Source organism: Camelina sativa, chromosome 7 (genome assembly GCF_000633955.1).
Source record: "Camelina sativa cultivar DH55 chromosome 7, Cs, whole genome shotgun sequence".
NCBI classification, from domain to species: Eukaryota; Viridiplantae; Streptophyta; class Magnoliopsida; order Brassicales; family Brassicaceae; genus Camelina; species Camelina sativa.
The window spans coordinates 16,362,614-16,379,330 of record NC_025691.1 but is presented as its reverse complement, the minus strand read 5'-3'; the positions used below and the strand labels follow the sequence as shown (position 1 = coordinate 16,379,330).

Sequence of the window (16,717 nt, the reverse complement as noted above, 5' to 3'; positions counted from 1 at the left end):
TGCAAACAAGTTTTTTTTTTTTTTTTTTTGATCAACCATCTATTGCAAACAAGTTATGAACCGTTTTTGTGTACGAATAGATTTGATACGCAGTTATTTGTTATCCACTTTAAAGATAGAACGTGCATATTAATCCACTTAACAGTAGTCAAATTTTTAATTTTGCTATAACTCATACATTTTCCCTATAAGACTAATGTGATAAGATAAGAATATGAAGATTATTAGAATGTACATCTCTAGAAATAGTAATGTCATTTTAGTTTGTAACCAAAAAAATAAAACTTTATCACAGAAATTGAACAAATAGGTCCATTTCTTAATACAGTCTCTCGTCTAAAAAAGGAAAACAATAATAACTATTAGTAAAAAAAACACTTATACAGTTCACGGACGATTCCCTAATTACAAACTCGCCGCCGTATCAGAACTACTCGTCCACTTATCAGTCTCCGGCGAAATCGGTGGCGGAACACTATTTCTCAACAACCCAACATCATCACCACCACCACCACCACGTTCAATATCGACAACATCCGCCGAATCCACCACCCCCACACGCTTCTCCCCATCCTTAATCCCTTTCAAAATCTCCACAATCTCATCCATCGAAGGTCTAACCTCTCTCTCCTGTTGCAAACACCGGAACGCCAGCTCCGCCACAGACATCATCTTCCTCCTCACATCTAAATCCTTATCGAACCCCAAACTCGGATCCACTAGCTCGTGCAACGCGTTGTTCTGGATTTTGGATACGGCCATGTTCGCGAGGTTGATATCGTGACGGTGTCTAGTGATATCCACCGCTTCTTTCGATGAGATTAGTTCGGTTAGTACTACTCCGAAGCTGTATACATCGCTCTTCTCGTTTAATCTGTAACATTGGTAATACTCTGGATCTACGTAGCCTGGTGTGCCTTGTGGTGCGGTTGAGATATGTGTTTGATCCATTGGAAATAATCTCGAAAGTCCAAAATCAGCTACTTTGACTTGGTAGTTATCTTCTAGGAGTATGTTAGTAGTTTTGACATCTCTGTGTATGATCTCTGTATTGTATAAACAGAGAGATTGTGAGAAATGTACTGCGAGTTTTCGGATGTTAGATGTTGTGTTTTTACCTGATTTGTGGAGGAAAGATAACGCGTTTGCGGTTTCGATTGCGACGTTTAATCGGGTTGACCAGTTTAGAGGACGAGCTTCTGCGCGGTCTCCGTGTAAATGTTCAGCGAGTGTTCCGTTTGAGATGTACTCGTAGACTAGTAGAAGCTCTCTGCTGTGTCTTGATGTGCACCCGTAGAGTATCACTAGATTCTGATGTTTTATCCGTTTCAAGATTTCGATCTCGTTCTTGAACTGTTCTACTCGTTTTAGCGATCTTTCGTAGAGGCGTTTCACTGCTACTGCTCGTCCGTCTTTCAACATGCCGTAGTAGACTGTACCGAAGCCACCATCTCCGAGCTCTCTAGAGAAATTCTCGGTTGCTTCTTCAAGTTCTTCGTAGCTGAAGACTTGAACTCCGTAGTAGTCGCTTCCGTTTGGTAAGTTAGAGATTGACATTGAAGGAAGATAAGAGTGATTGCTACTAGAGGAGATTGTTGTGGAAATTGGATTTCTTGATGTTTCTCTACTTGAGTAAGATGTTGTTGGCAAGTCCTTGCTTGTGTACTGCGCTTCTTGTGTCTTTCTTCTCCGTCTGATGAGTAAGAACACACATGCGACGATGAGAGCCAGCGCCGATATAGAAACAGCAGCTGCAATAATACCTAGAGAAGGATAAAAAAAAAAAGAAATCGTAATAAGTCTATGATGCTGCCTATGTTATTCAAATCAGTTGTTGCGAAAGAACATGAAAAAAAGGAAGCACCTGTTTTTGCTTTAGTAGAGTTCTTGCCACCTGCATCAAAAATGGAATGGCACCAGAAAAAGGTTAGTTGGAACTAAATACAGAACTATAAATGAAAAAAAAAACTTGAGTTTCTTTCTTCTGTCTATACTTTATCAGAAACTGTAAGGATGTTTTGTAGATGATCTAGTCAAAAGGTTTGTGGGTGGGTAGGGAGATTTAAAGAAGGGAAAAGTGGTGGTTCTTGAGGAAGAACCATTAGGAAATTAGAGTAAGTAGGCAAGATAATCTTACCCTTGTTTGTAGAACCGCAAACACCGTTACCTGGCTGATCATCTATACAATAGCAGACAAACCCACTAGTGGAAAGTGTGTGATTATATCCACAAGCACCCCCAGAGTCTCTGCACTTCTTACAATCTAAGTTAACTCCAACCTCGAAACTCTCTTCAATAGCCTTATTTAGATTATCTCTACTTGGACTACTCTCGAGTGTGTTCAGTGCGGTTCTAGATGCGGGGGTATTGACGTTTATACTGCAAGATCTCCTAAAGTCTATGAAAACCGGACTATACCCTTCAAGTAGAGAGGACACTAGGTTTCTCGTCACGTAGTAATTTTTGCTATCATCATTCCCACAATCAAGCTCTTTCACATAAGTAGAAACAAATGCTGAAAAATCTTGGTTGCAGTCGTAATAAACGGTCAGCCAGTCGGTGGTAGGAGCAATTGGAAGAACGGTTTCGTTGAAAGAAATCTTTAAAGAATCTTGGGAACATGGATCATCGCTATAATCGGATCTGGCGAGTTTTATGATACCAGAGTCATAGTTCGCCGCTAGGATTTGGAATTTTACAGAGGAAATGCTAAGCTCTGGAAATCCTCCGCTACAGTCGAGCTCGAAGTCGGGGTGACCGCAATCTTTTCTCTCAGGAATCCAGAAAGGGTACAAGAGACCGCTCTGGTTGCCACAGCTAAACGAGGGACTGCAGAGTACGTGATGTTGCTCAGCTGAGAAAACATAAGATGGGAGGATGACAAAGAGCATCCATATGAAGCTATAGGATATAGATTTTGATAGGGAAAGAGACAAGTTGATCATTGTGTTGCAGACTTGCAGGTGAATAAAGAAAATGGTGAAGATGAAGGAGAAGAAGACGAAGAGATGAAGCAATTGGGAATATGCCTTGGTTTTTTGTAAGACTTGAACTAAAAGGAACACATGTTTGTTTCGTCTTTTTCCGACCAACCTTCACTTTAATATTTTCATTTAATGTTTTCTATCTGGAATTTTATATATTTTCAAATCGAAGTTTCTTTTGGAATTAGGTGGCTTACGACGACGACTTTGAATGGTACTAATATTTATATTGGTAAACGATAATGCGAATAGTGTGATTGAAAACGAGTTTTTTATCATTGTTTTTTTATAGAATATAAAACGAGTTCCCACTTTGGACTTTTCTTCATCTTTGTTTTTTATAAAATTTTTACTCTTTTGTTTTTTCTGTTACGACGACTTTCAATGTCTGGTGTTTGGGATTTTCTCAGAAAGAACCTAATGGGAAAAAAGAATATCATAAAAGTAGGACCCTTTTTTTTTTACATAAATTGACCAGCGCACAAACCATGTCCTAGTTTGGTCCAATGGTTTTTATCAGTTCTAGAGAATCTAAAGATATTGTGGGTATTGTCAAAAAAAAAAAAAAGGGATATTGTGGGGAAGAAAAAAATGGAGTGGGGGATAAGGCAAAGAGCGTTTACTAAATGGAAGAACTGAAGAAGAAAAAGTGTAAGAGAGCTTGACTGCTAAGTTAATGCTAATTTGTTTGAGATAGAAGAAGATTCAAATAAATGATTATAGGATCATTTTACAGAGTGGTGTAATCTAGATTTTTCTAAAGGTTGTGTTGCTCTTGGGAGGGGTCTATTGGAACCCCGATGAGAGATATACCGGTTGGTTTCGGCCTAGAACTCCTCATATATAAGCAAAAAAAAACTAAGACGGCTATTAAAACGATGATGATGTATAAGAAACTTACCATCAGGTGGATGGAGTTTATAGCAACTTGAGGATGAGGCTTCCTTGCAGCAAATTTCTGTGGTATTTTCGAAGCCGCAAGTTCCACCAGAGGATGAACATTTTTCATGACAAACTTTCTCATCAATCTTCAACTTCACCTCAAACCCTTGGCTTAAAGTATTTTCCAGATGTACCAAACTCAACTCTTTTTCTTCTGGTACGAAGCTCTTAGGAACGTTAATCATGAAAATGCCTTCACAGGACTTACGATAATCAAGGTTTTGAGAGACTGAGACAGGGCCTCTACCAGGACAAGTATAACAGGATTTGTAAGATAGCTTAGTGTCGCAGAGGTAGAAAACATTGAGGCTCTTGTAGGTCGACGAGAGCTCAAAGATTTCGGGAGGGAAAGTTGTGGTGGCTGTGAAAGTAGCGTTGCAAAAAGAACCTTGAAGCTCTGCTCTAGCAAGTCTAAGAGTCTTAGATGTTTGATCTATTAGGAGAACATTGTAAAGATGGTTTGAGATGATTAAAGAGGTAGTGTTGTTATAGCAGTTAAGCTCCAGCAATGGATGACCGCAAACTTGGGGACGACTACCACCGGAGAAGGGGAAACCAGCGGTGATACTCCCACACTGAAACTTAGCTTCGCACTACCCAAGTTCTTTTTTACTTGAAGCACAGAGAAGAGAGTGAAATAAGGAGAAAAGGAAGAACAAGAACAGACAAGAAGTTGAGAGATAGTACATGATTTGTTGAGATCTATGGAAGAGTGTGTCTTTTGTGTTTGGTTTATGTTGAGAGAGCAAAAGAAATTATTTAAACAAAGAAATAAAGAGAGAGACTTGGGGTTTCACATGACCTAAGTTTACTTTGGAAGACTTTTTATTCTTTGTATTCTCTTTTCTTAAAAGCTAAAATTTTCGAAGACTTATGTTACCATTGTGAAACTCTCTTTTTAGAAAAATTGTGGGAACATTATATTTAAAAAGGAAAGAGCCACTTATTTAAGTTGATAGACGACCCCATCATATATATATGTCATCCCTTGTTGGAGGAGAATTTCAAACCAAGAAGTTTATATCTTGATCACCTTCTCTTTATAAGCTCACTAGTAAGCTATGTCTAAACGTGTGAAAATTATTAGAGGAAGATCAATACCGATACTAGTCATATTACTTAGAAAAATAAGCTTAGTCGTTGTTTGATATGTCAAATTAAAAGGGTTAATAAAAAATAATATGCCTTGTCAAACTATGATTTTAGGTTTCAGTTTGTCAAACCATGATCATATATACTGCATAAGTTAGGGGTATTAGAAGTAAAATCGCTAGCCCAGCATAAGAAACTTACCAGTTTGTGGTTTGCATTTAAATTCATATGGAATTGTTTCGTTGTAGCTACAGATTCCATGAGAGGATAAACATTTTTGACACGCTTTCTCATCGATCTTCACCTTCACCTCAAATCCTTTTCTTAAAACACTTTCCAAAATATGCAGATCCAACTCTTTCTTTTTTGTACGGAAACTCATAGGAACCTTCACGGAGAAAGTGGGAAGGCAGGTCTCATCATATATAGGGTTTTCAGACACGAAGATCTTACCTAGCTGAGCACATTTATAACTCGAATGGTAAGGAGAAACAGGCTGTGAACGGTTGAATGTAACGCTCTTGTAGGTTGGCGAAAGGTTGAAAAGCTCTGGAGGCAAGGTTTCGTTGGTGAATTTAGAGGAGCAAAAAGGCTCTTGCAGCCGGTCTGGACTGACAAGTCTAAGAGTGTAGGATGTTTGATTTATATGGAGAACATGGTACAGATGGTCTGAGATGAGAAAAGAAATGGTCTTGTTATAATAGCAGTGAAGCTCCAGCAATGGATGACCGCAATGTTTGTGACGATCCCCTCCCCAGAAAGGGAAACCGGCGGTAACGTTCCCACACTGAAACTGATCAGTTTCGCATGACTCATGTTCATGTTTACTTGAATCACAAGGAAAAGGGAAAAATAAGGAGAAGAGGATGAACAAGACTAGAGAAGAATTGGGGAGATAGTACATGTTTTTTTTTTGTGGTCGATGAAAACTGTGTCTATTGGGTTTAGTTTGTGTCGAGACGAGCGGTATAAATAAAAAGAAAGATAAGCATAGAGAGATGTCGTGGAAACGTACGGTGAAGAGACTTAGGACCTAGTCAAGTTGGATAGTGACAAAAGCAGAAGACTTGGGACGTCTCTAATAGTTTACTTTGAAAACATTTTATTATTTGTTTTCTCTTTTTCGAAAGTTAAAAAAAAAAAATTGAAAGACTGCTCTTACTATTGTGAAACTCTCTCTATTCGAGGAAATTGTGGGAACACTATACGGTGCATGAATCCTCTGATATAGGCCTTTTGGCTTTTGCAAAGTGTCCAAGGTTTGAGGGTATCAGGTACGTTAGTCATTTTATGCACTCTTAAAAAAAAGAAGGTATTAATACGAAAACTGACTGACGTGGAAGAAGAAAATTCGATTAGTGATTTATCACTTTAGAAAAATCGCTAACTGCTTGTTTGATATGTTAATGTTAGAGTAGGGTTAGAAAACTCAATAAGTATCTTGAGTTTTACCATCATGCTCATACTGCATATATCTTAGGCTCATAAGAACCAACCGCTACTTGAGCACAAAATGAAGAAAATGGATATGAAACTTACCAGTTGGTTGATGGAGTGGAATGCATTTAAATTCATATGGAAAGTTTTCATGGAAGCTACAGGTTCCATGAGAGGATGAACATTTTTGACACGCCTTCTCATCGATCTTCACCTTCACCTCAAATCCTTTTTTTAAAACACTTTCCAAATTGGTCATATTTAACTCTATCTCTTTTGTGTCGAAACTCCTAGGAACGTTCACGGCGCAACTTGAAAGGCAGGTCAGATGGTGTCTAGGGTTTTCAGAAGATAAGATAGGACCTATCTCAGGGCATGTATAACTCGAGAGTTTATGAGTAGGAGAGAAGCAGAGGTAGAAAATGGTTAGATTTTTGTATGCTGGCGAAAGCTCAAAAGTTTCTGGAGGCAAGGATGCTTCCAAGTTAAAAGAGGAGCAAAAAGAGCTTAGAAGCTCTGCTCTGGCAATTTTAACAGTGTTAGATTTTTGATTTAGATGATAAACATAGTATTCTTCTTTTGAAATGAACAGAGAGGTGATGTTGTTTTTGTGGCAGTGAAGCTCCAGCAATGGATGACCGCAATCTTTGTGAAGATTCCTTCCCCAGAAGGGGAAACCAGCGGTTATGTTCCCACACTGAAGCTGAGCTTCGCACCACTCATGGTCATGTTTACTTGAAGTACAAGGAAGAGGGTGAAATAAGGATAAGAGAAAGAAAAAGAACAGACAAGAAGTGTGGAGATTGTACATGTTTCGTTTCAGATCTATGGATAGTGTGTCTTTTGTGTTTGGTTTGTGTTGAGAAGAGCTGAAGAGGTTCATTAAAAAAAGAGAGAGAGACAGAGTGAAAGATAAGCATAAAGATGAGGTGGAAACTGTGAAAGGCCTGAAGACCTAGTCAAGTGAGAATTGAATAGTGACAGAAGCGGAGACTTGGGATGTCAGTATTAGTTTACTTTCGAAATATCTTTGGTTCTTTTCTCTACGCTAAAAAATTCGAGGAAGCCTAGATGAGATATTATGCCAAAGTGTCCCACACGTAGTTGATGAGGTCTCAGGTTCGAATTGCGGATGAGTATGGGACCACTATTAGGTACATAAGTCCATTGATGTAGTATTTTAAATTGATCGACGATCTAAAGCCAAATATAGGTTGATAAACAATCTGATCATATCAGATTTTGAAAAATTATAATTATACTCTAGGGACATGCGTTTCATGCAGTAGAGACATAGATTAGTAGATTACTAATTGTTTTGATATGTCTAAGCTAAGTCTAAGTAATTGATATGAAATGATAGAGATGCATAAGAAACTTACCAGGTGGTGGATGGAGTGAACATTCTTGACACGTTGTTTTATCGGTCTTCACCTTCACCTCAAATCCTTTTCTTAACACACTTTCCAAATTTGTCATATTCAAAATTTTCTCATTTGTAACGAAACTCTTAGGAACGTTCACGGTGAAACTGTCAAGGCAGCTCTCAGGACGTTCAGTGTTTTCAGACACTGAGATCTGACCTTTCTTTAGACATGTATAACTCAAATAGTAACGACGAAAAGGTTTGCAATGGTAGAATACGGTGACGCTTTTGTAGGTTGGCGAAAGCTCCAAAACTTCTGGAGGCAAGGATGCGTTGGTGAATACAGAGGAGCAAAATGGGCCTTGCAGGTCCGCTCTGGCAAGTGTAAGAGTGTAAGATGCTTGTTGTATATGGAAAACTCGGTAAACATGGTTTGAGATGTTTAAAGAGGTGATATTGTTTTTGTCGCAGTGAAGCTCCAGCGATGGATCACCGCAGTGTTCAGGACGATTCCCGCTCCAGAAGGGGAAACCAGCAGTGATGTTCCCACAATTAAACAGAGTCTCATGACTTTCATCACACCAATCCTGATTACTTGAAGCACAAGGAAGATGGTGAAATAAGGAGAAGAGAAAGAACAAGATCAAACCAGAATTGTGGGGATCATACATGATTTTTGTTTGATCATTGAACAGAGAAAGTGTTTTTTTTTCCAATAAAGGTAGAAATATAAACCTAAATATGAGGTGGAAACGGTGAAGAGGGTTAGGAGACCAAGTCCAATTGAGGGTTGTGACAAAAGCGGAGACCTTGAACTATTAGTTTACTTTGAACTACTTTTTGTTTTGTTTTTTTTCTCTAAGCTACAAAGTACAAACTAAAAAATATCTTTATCTTCGCCTTTTTGTATTCATGCATGTATCTGTTATATTCATAATACAAAATCCGATGATATAAAACAAAAAGCTACAAATTGAAAAACATCTCACGTACCATTGTGAAAATTCTCTATATAAAAAAATTGCGAAAACACAGTAGTATGAAGCATGAATTGTTTTGGCGTAAAGTGGCCAAAAATGTTTTGGTCTTAGGTTCAAACTGCGGATAATTATGAGAACACTATTTGGTAGATGAATCATGCATGCTGCAGTCATTTGAATTGATGGATCACCAACCATTGCAAATTTACAATCAACTCAAACACACGTTTTTGGTCACTAATAGCTATGTTGACTGTACATGCCCACATCTATAGATGAGTTTCCAACGATCGAGCATGGTGAGCCATAGGTAAAGGATAATTTTGTTCACATACTGTATATGATTATTATTTCTTTGTTGTTTTTTCGGGCAAACAATTCATAGGTCTGAACTTACTTTTACGTGATACATGTTTAAATCTATCCGAAATCAGGTGTTATTTGCAACATTAAAGTGCAAAATCAAGGTTAAGAAAAAAAAAGTGCAAAATCAAATCTTACTTATTTGCGTATTTTACCCTTTAATTCATGTATAAAAAATTGACTATATAGCTAAACAATATATATATATACGTATATAAATCCAACTAGATACAAAATTTCATCCATATTAAAAGAAAATGAGATTGATGAGATGTGAATCAATGCTTTTTGAATAAAATAGAGATATGTAACTTAAAAAAAAATTGATGTCGTAGGCCTATAATAAACATTTTTTTCATATAACTATAGCGAAGGTGATTTGATTACGAGATTGATGATCGTCAATACTAATGGATTTAAATTCATATTAATAAATCAATAAATTTTATAAGAAAATAAAAATAGGTTTCAAGTTGGATCAATGTAAAAATTGACAAAATTGAATAAGATAGTGAATGATTTTTGTTTAGAATATGTGTGTACATATATGGTCCCCTTGTTGACAAAAAGAAAAAAAAATATGGTCCCATTAATGGATGAGGCCAAAGTTTTGGCGGAACCCGAGTTGAGTAAAGCTTTTCTTTCTAGGATTGCATCAATTATTCAATATATAATCCTTTCAAGAACATCGGTCAAATATGAAGTTAGAGACTATCTTAGAGATGAGTCTAGATACATGGCTCTTTGGTTCCTTATAAATAGAAACCCATATTCAATATTCAGTAAATTTAATCATAGTCTTACTGTCTGAACATTTAATAATAGAAAAAAATAACTTTTAATTAAAAAAATTTATTTTTAAGTAATATTTCTATGATTGATGTTGAATATGTTTGGGTTCCAACTAAATGTGCAGGTTGTGGACACTTAGGGGCAGACCTATGTGAGAGAGAGATGGGGCATTTGCCCCATATTCCTTTTTTAAAATTTGGTTAGTACATATATGCCAGTAGTTTCTTTAGTTCAGTTGGCAGATGAGGATCTTATGGGACTCACCAATCTTCTGTTGGAGTCTGCGTATGCTATTGTTATTTGCTTTTACTATTTGATGCATTTTCTTATTTTTTTTTTTCTCAGATAAGATTATATACTTTCATTCTTTCAGTTCTATTTTATTTTTATATAACAGTTTAACTTTAACAAATTTAATTCATATTTGTATTGTATAGCATACATATAACTTAACTGAAAAATGTTAGTAACATTAAACAGTATTATCTCTTTTGTAGTTCATTTATTACAGTTAGAGTTTAAATTTGTGTGATATGGTTAGATAGGTAAATTTAAATGGAATATATGTATTTATAGTTTATTGTATTTTTAAGGTTGTAAATGTGTAGTTTCTAATTTTTAATTTAAATATATATAAATATATATATATATATCTAATATAAGTAACTATGTATAATTATGAACCAATATAAGCAACACTTTCACAAATTTTTGCTTATTTTTTAATTCCAATATTTAAAAGTTATGAAAAATGCAAGATATATTTAATGTTATCATATATATATATATAATTAAAACTTTATATTATTAATTATATGTTTATTTGTGCCCCATCCAAAATATATTTCTGCATTCGCCAGTTGCCAAATGCAAGTCTCACCAAACTTGCTTCCAACGAGGTCGACACTCATGTTAACGAGAGTTTAGCTACTGCTACAGTTTTTGTTTCACCAAACACTAATAAACACCAAAGAGTTATTACGTGAAAAACCGGTTCAGCCATCCATCAAAACTAAGGAGGTTCAACAGTCCTCTAATGCTCGAGGAAGGTCACCGTGGATGTGGAAATTGTGGCCGCATAAATCGTGGCTGTGAATACCGTGGACATGGCTAATTGCCTCTTATGATGAACTAAGAAGCCAACTGAAGCGAAAGATTTGGTTACTAAATTTATCCTTCTTGTAATATTGACTTATAGCTGTATTTTTTTTACTGTTTACAAATGTGTGACTTCCGTCCTGACATTTGGCATTTTAATGATAATTTTTATTTAAAAAATATATATATATATATATATATGATCCCGTTAGTATCATAAATTATTGAATATAGAACTATATATATATATAATTTAATATATGCTTTTAACATAAAAATAGCCAAAATTTTCTGTAATTTTTTTATTTCTGAATATATCTATATATAAATTATGTTCATTTCGATAGTTATATACACTGTTCAAACATCACAACTGAGTTCATTAGTGATAAACAAGCAAAAAAGTGTTTTATAGATGAAACGTGTTTTTCCTCTATCCACGTTACTGATATCTTACGAGATGTTATGAATACAAAAAAATCTGCCTATAGGCCACAATATTTATATAATATGAATTCAATTTTGTTAATCATATTATGAATCATGCGTTTTCCATTCCACTCTATCACATCAATCGCCATCTTTCTTTGGTCCCCGCCCCACTGTTACACTCACCTTAATTAACAGCTTAATTTTTTTTTAACTCAGGATAAATTCCTACACTTATAAAAGGGTCCAAAGACTAATTTTTGAAGAGAGGATATCTCATAGATAGGATCACTCAGGTTTGCAAATAGGCCATAAACGATAGGTATCCATGCGGCTAGCTAGAGGGATAAAGCTCAACAATTTTGCATTTAGGAAGAATCGTTGATCCCTGACCTAGATCAACATGACAACTCTTCCACAAAACTAGAACCACTAGTCCACCATTTCATGGTTCACTTAGCTTAATTAGAAACTAGTTTTTACATTTGTATGTGCATTACGTGCAAAAAAAACTTACATATCACTCCATCGGTTTCACAAATAATGTCATTTTAGATTTTTATTTTCGTTTCATAAAAAGTGTCATTTTAAATTTCTAATGCATCATTTTATATTTTCAATGCATATTTTACATTAGATTTCCTAATTTTACCGTTAATCTATTATTAAATTAATCCATTAATCATATATTAATTAAGAGTATATATGCATATTTTTTAATATTTTCTTAATTTGTTTGAATTGTGTCAAAATAACACTTTTGTGAAACAGGGGAATAATAGACAGTTTTCTTTGTGTTTGGCATTTCTGTTCAGAGTTGGCCTTTACGGCTTTATTTACTGGCTTAAAAAGACAAAAATTACAAGTTTATTCAGAGAAAATATTCACTAAACATAAACGAAAACACAGACAATCCATATAACTAATCTTTCATTGCAAGTCATTGCATATTGATATAAGTTATGTAATACGTTTCCAAAGCACAGAGTAAAAACACAAAAAGAAATTGAAAAGCCAAATTTAAGCATTTAATCAATACATCATTATAGTTTTTAGCTGATGTCATTGAGACGTGATGTTGAGTTCATTGGCTGAGGCATGAAGCTTTCTCTCCAACACCTCACTAGAGATCTTCCCCATCAATTGATAGAAAGTGATAAGCTCAGAGAGTCTCTCAACGTTCATCTTCTTCATTATGTTCATAGATTTCCTCTGCTTTTCCTCATCAAGCCTAAGCTTTTCAGTAAATGATCCACCGTTCCTCATCGTCGCTCCCATCTCCTTTAGCCTCATCTCTTGCTTCACACTTAGAGCCGTATTTGACTGCGTCCACATCGAAGAAACAATTACACATGTGTTAAGCTATGGTCATCAAAGTCACACTTCCATTGACTTTGGAAGATCACATAGTTCGACCAAACCCAATAAATTAAAATTTATTGTAATTTCATATTATTAATTTATAATTATGTATATGGAAAATGTATGTAGCTAAGTAGAAGAATCACAGAGCACTAAATATGTTTTTTTTTTTGTTTTTAATTTGAAGCTAAACCAATAAAAAAAAAACAAATGAACCCTTAATTAAATTATTAACACTTGCCGACAATAAAATAATACGTACTTTTAGCCCTTACATATACGAAAGGCCAAATAACCCCTATCCTCTTTCTCCCTTGCAATAATAAATATGGATCAAGATAATGTTTAGTTAATACATAACGGTTTTGTGTAATGTACCTCAAGAAACTCAGCTCCAACTTCAAGTTCTGATTCTATGGATTGGTTATTCAACGAGTAAGATCTAGTGTACATAGACCTCGCAAGCGAGAAGCTCCTGACAAGTATCTTTCTTTTGTTCTCCATTTCTGGATTGAGTTCCAATTTTTTAGGAACGGACAATGAGCTATTCAGCTTCTTTTGGCATGCAATAACTGCTTTTGAAAATTCCTGTCAATAACCAACCACAAAAGAACATGAACTCAATGATCAGGTTTCTGCATGTTATTGGGGAAATTTTATAATTACTCAATCACAAACCTGATAAGCAACAGGACAACCAGGAAAATCAAATTCTTCGAGACCGTTCTTTCTCATCCTCTCTGGATGGAATTGTAAACCCACTAGGAACTTTCCCTCTTCAGGATTGTACATATCAGGATCATAAAACCCTTCAATCAGTCCATCAGGAGAAAAAGCCATTGGCACGAACCTTTTCGCCAATCTCTTAACTCCTTGGTGGTGATAACTGTTGACCAAGATCTCCATCTTTTCTTCATCTAAGGAATCTTTAAACCATTTATGCAAAGGACTGTTTTTTGCTATCTTCACCTCATGTCTATAACCATCATAATCATCATAATCTATGTGATTTCTTTTGTTTTCCTAAGAGACGTAATTTGTGACCTCTGTCTCAAGGTCTTGATAAAGACTTCCACCACAAGCAACATTCAAGACCTGCATGCAAATTTTATTAGAATAGATAATCAACCGTGGTTGTCTTATCCATTGATTTATATTTTTGTTCTCTACCATTCTAAGTGGCAAGAAAACTTAGTTGTATATTTTATTATGATTGTTAAAATAAAAATGACCTTTTTAAGACAAGGATACAATACCTGTGATCCTCTACAAATTCCTAAATAAGGAATGTTCTGTTCTAGGCAGAGCTTTGCTAGGGCAAACTCAATAGAGTCTTTTTCCTTGTCGATAGCTGTATCACTTGCGTGTGTTTTTCTAATCTCGTCGAGTTCTTGAGGTGATAGGGAAGATAATTCGGACTCATATAGAGAAGGTTCGATGTCTTCTCCTTCACAGAGTAGAACTCCATGGATTGGTTTGAAGCTCTCTAACAACTTGTGAACACCAGCCACTCGTGGTACAATCACCGGTACAGCACCGTACTCGATAATAAGATCAAGATGGTACTCACCTAAACCGAAACAAAAAAAAGCAAACATAAACTTTTAAAAGGTTTAAGGGAAAATGGAACAACAAAACGTAGAACATTCGAATTATATCCATCAAAAGGACTATATATTACCAACGAAATCGAATTATATCCATCAAAAAGATTTCGAATTTTTTTTATTAAGTTATAACATAATAAACATGCTTTACCAATAGTTATCACATTTATATTTTACTAAATCACAACACGTTGGGAAGAAAAAATCATGACACAACTTTAAATTAGTCGGCATTATAGGCCTTATATTTTAAATTACTGTTTTAATACCTAACGTCCAATGTTCAAAAAAGTGGAATACGCTATATTGGGGAGTGACCTAGCGTCTAGTGCTTAGAATGCTTAATCAGGATTTAGACAGTTTTTAGTCAATTTATACGTTTACAAATAAAACATTATATATATATATATATAGAATTATGTAAAAATATATGTTAAAAAAATAAAATAATAATAAATCATAAACAAACGTTAGGCGTTTGCTAAACGTATAGAAAATTACATTTATTTAAGTTATATTAACAATATATAAACGTTTATAGTTACATATACAAATATAAAATTTAATAATTTAAATATATATAATTCATCTAGGCGTTTGCTAAACGTATAGTGCCTAAACGGCGCCTAGGCGACCACCTAAACCGCTTTCTTGAAAATTGCTAACACCTAATGTAAACGGAGATCTGCATACAACGGTATTAAATTTTTGTTACGTCTTAATCTTTGTATAATTTGCTAGTTGTCCAATCAGGTCATACCAATATTTTATATATGAATTATTAAGTTCATCGTCCACGCGATAAGCGTCTATATTTCGAATTTAATAACTCTTCATACGCCCAATTCTTAATCCTGATCTATTATTTTTGATAGTTGCTCTAGTTTTTTTTTTTTTTTTTTTTTTTTTTTTTTTTTTTTTTTTTTTTTNTTGGTACTTCTGACATAACACACATTTATCTGTTAAAACATGCTAAGTCACAGAACAAAACATTTGTTGGGATGTCCTACAGTATCACCATCGGTAATCCTTTGAAAATGGATTCTTCAAAAATATTTTAATATAATAATATTATTTAATTTAAATTTTGTTTGTTTTAAAAAAATCAACTAATAAACTTACGAGAAAGAAGAAGTCTCAGAATGTCTCTGAAAGCCTTGGCAGAGATATTGTGTCTCTCTCTACTCAATTTTTTATTATTTTTATTTTTTTTATTATTTTAACACTCACCAAAAGATAACTGATGAAATACTCTAAACATTTACATCTTACTTCATGCAAAAATAGTATAATATGCTTCCTGTACGCAGCCGAGTAAATATAGTGTTATATTAGTATAGTCACATGGCGAATATATGTAATGTTATAGCAATATGCTTCCTGTGCGCAGCCGAGTAAAATATAATATGAGCTTGCTTTCCGAATTCAGAATATATAATATGATCTTGCTTTCCAAATGGTAGATAAATCAAATAGAAAAATCGTAAAACCGTTAGTGGATAGGAAGTTGATAGCTCTATATTATTAAAAAAGTATTTTGTATTGTTTTTGTTTGTTTACAATGACAAACGTGATATTTAAGAAAATACGTAACAAATTTCATTTAAATGTCTAACGAACAAACGAGAATTTCAGCAATTTTGTTTAATAGTTACAACTTACAAAACATATACATTTTTTTCGTATAAGTATAACATGTTATTTTTTAATTTCTTGAAGCCGCGAACCAAAGTAAGGCTAATGCTCATCAACCTTGTTAGTAACAACTCAGATCCACATCCCAAAAGTACATGAAATCATAGCTATGCACACCAACTGATGCACTCACATCATAATTGTCAAAAGCATTGCGGCGCCTTAACCTCTACAACTAGGGTGATATGATTAAGAAGACTTCTAAACTGTCATCTCATCCGAGTCAAACACAACATTATAAACACTTCTATTCTCACCATGAAGAGCTTGGAGGACGGCGAAATATCATTTATGCAAATAGACGTCACACTTCGACCAAAAAACAAGGATAATTGAGAGGAAAACAGTTTACGTTATAGTAAAATTCAAAGATCACCTTCTTCATGTAACTGGTAAGTAGCACAGCTGCTCAACAGCACAAGTGTTAAATTAAGCCTAAACAACTCGTTGCATATGTTTACCATTAAGAGAACACGAATGTTTATCTAATTACCTTTGTTAGGTTGGTGCAACTTGGAATGCTAATACTATGAACTTCGGAATGGGATACGTTGTCTCTACTATAGCTTG

The 16,717-nt window shown here is 34.8% G+C and overlaps 2 protein-coding genes and 1 pseudogene across 2 annotated transcripts; all 3 read right to left on the bottom strand.

The window, feature by feature from the left end:
- LOC104701271 lies at nt 239–5,213 on the bottom strand (annotated as a pseudogene).
- On the bottom strand, nt 12,397–13,915 carry LOC109125635. Its single transcript, XM_019227653.1, has 3 exons — nt 13,524–13,915; nt 13,224–13,433; nt 12,397–12,806 (listed from the first exon to the last, which is right to left on the bottom strand). Exons 1-3 carry the CDS (start codon nt 13,749–13,751, stop codon nt 12,546–12,548), a joined length of 699 nt encoding a protein of 232 aa, XP_019083198.1. The 5' UTR covers nt 13,752–13,915; the 3' UTR covers nt 12,397–12,545.
- Nucleotides 13,869–16,611, bottom strand: LOC109125455 (putative glutamine amidotransferase PB2B2.05). Its single transcript, XM_019227082.1, has 3 exons — nt 16,524–16,611; nt 14,102–14,415; nt 13,869–13,940 (listed from the first exon to the last, which is right to left on the bottom strand). The coding sequence occupies exons 1-3, from the start codon at nt 16,609–16,611 to the stop codon at nt 13,869–13,871; spliced, it is 474 nt and encodes a 157-aa protein (XP_019082627.1).

What these genes read in the sequence shown, in the direction of transcription:
- LOC109125635 (XM_019227653.1), bottom strand. Translation starts at nt 13,751, where the DNA reads ATGGAGATCTTGGTCAACAGTTATCACCACCAAGGAGTTAAGAGATTG. An exon ending in GTTGTCCTGTTGCTTATCAG is followed by an intron (nt 13,434 to 13,523) that starts GTTTGTGATTGA and finishes GGTTATTGACAG; the next exon opens with GAATTTTCAAAAGCAGTTAT. An exon ending in TTGGAGCTGAGTTTCTTGAG is followed by an intron (nt 12,807 to 13,223) that starts GTACATTACACA and finishes ATGTGGACGCAG; the next exon opens with TCAAATACGGCTCTAAGTGT.
- LOC109125455 (XM_019227082.1), bottom strand. Translation starts at nt 16,611, where the DNA reads ATGGTAAACATATGCAACGAGTTGTTTAGGCTTAATTTAACACTTGTG. An exon ending in TTACCAGTTACATGAAGAAG is followed by an intron (nt 14,416 to 16,523) that starts GTGATCTTTGAA and finishes GTTTCGGTTTAG; the next exon opens with GTGAGTACCATCTTGATCTT. An exon ending in GAATTTGTAGAGGATCACAG is followed by an intron (nt 13,941 to 14,101) that starts GTATTGTATCCT and finishes ATTTGCATGCAG; the next exon opens with GTCTTGAATGTTGCTTGTGG.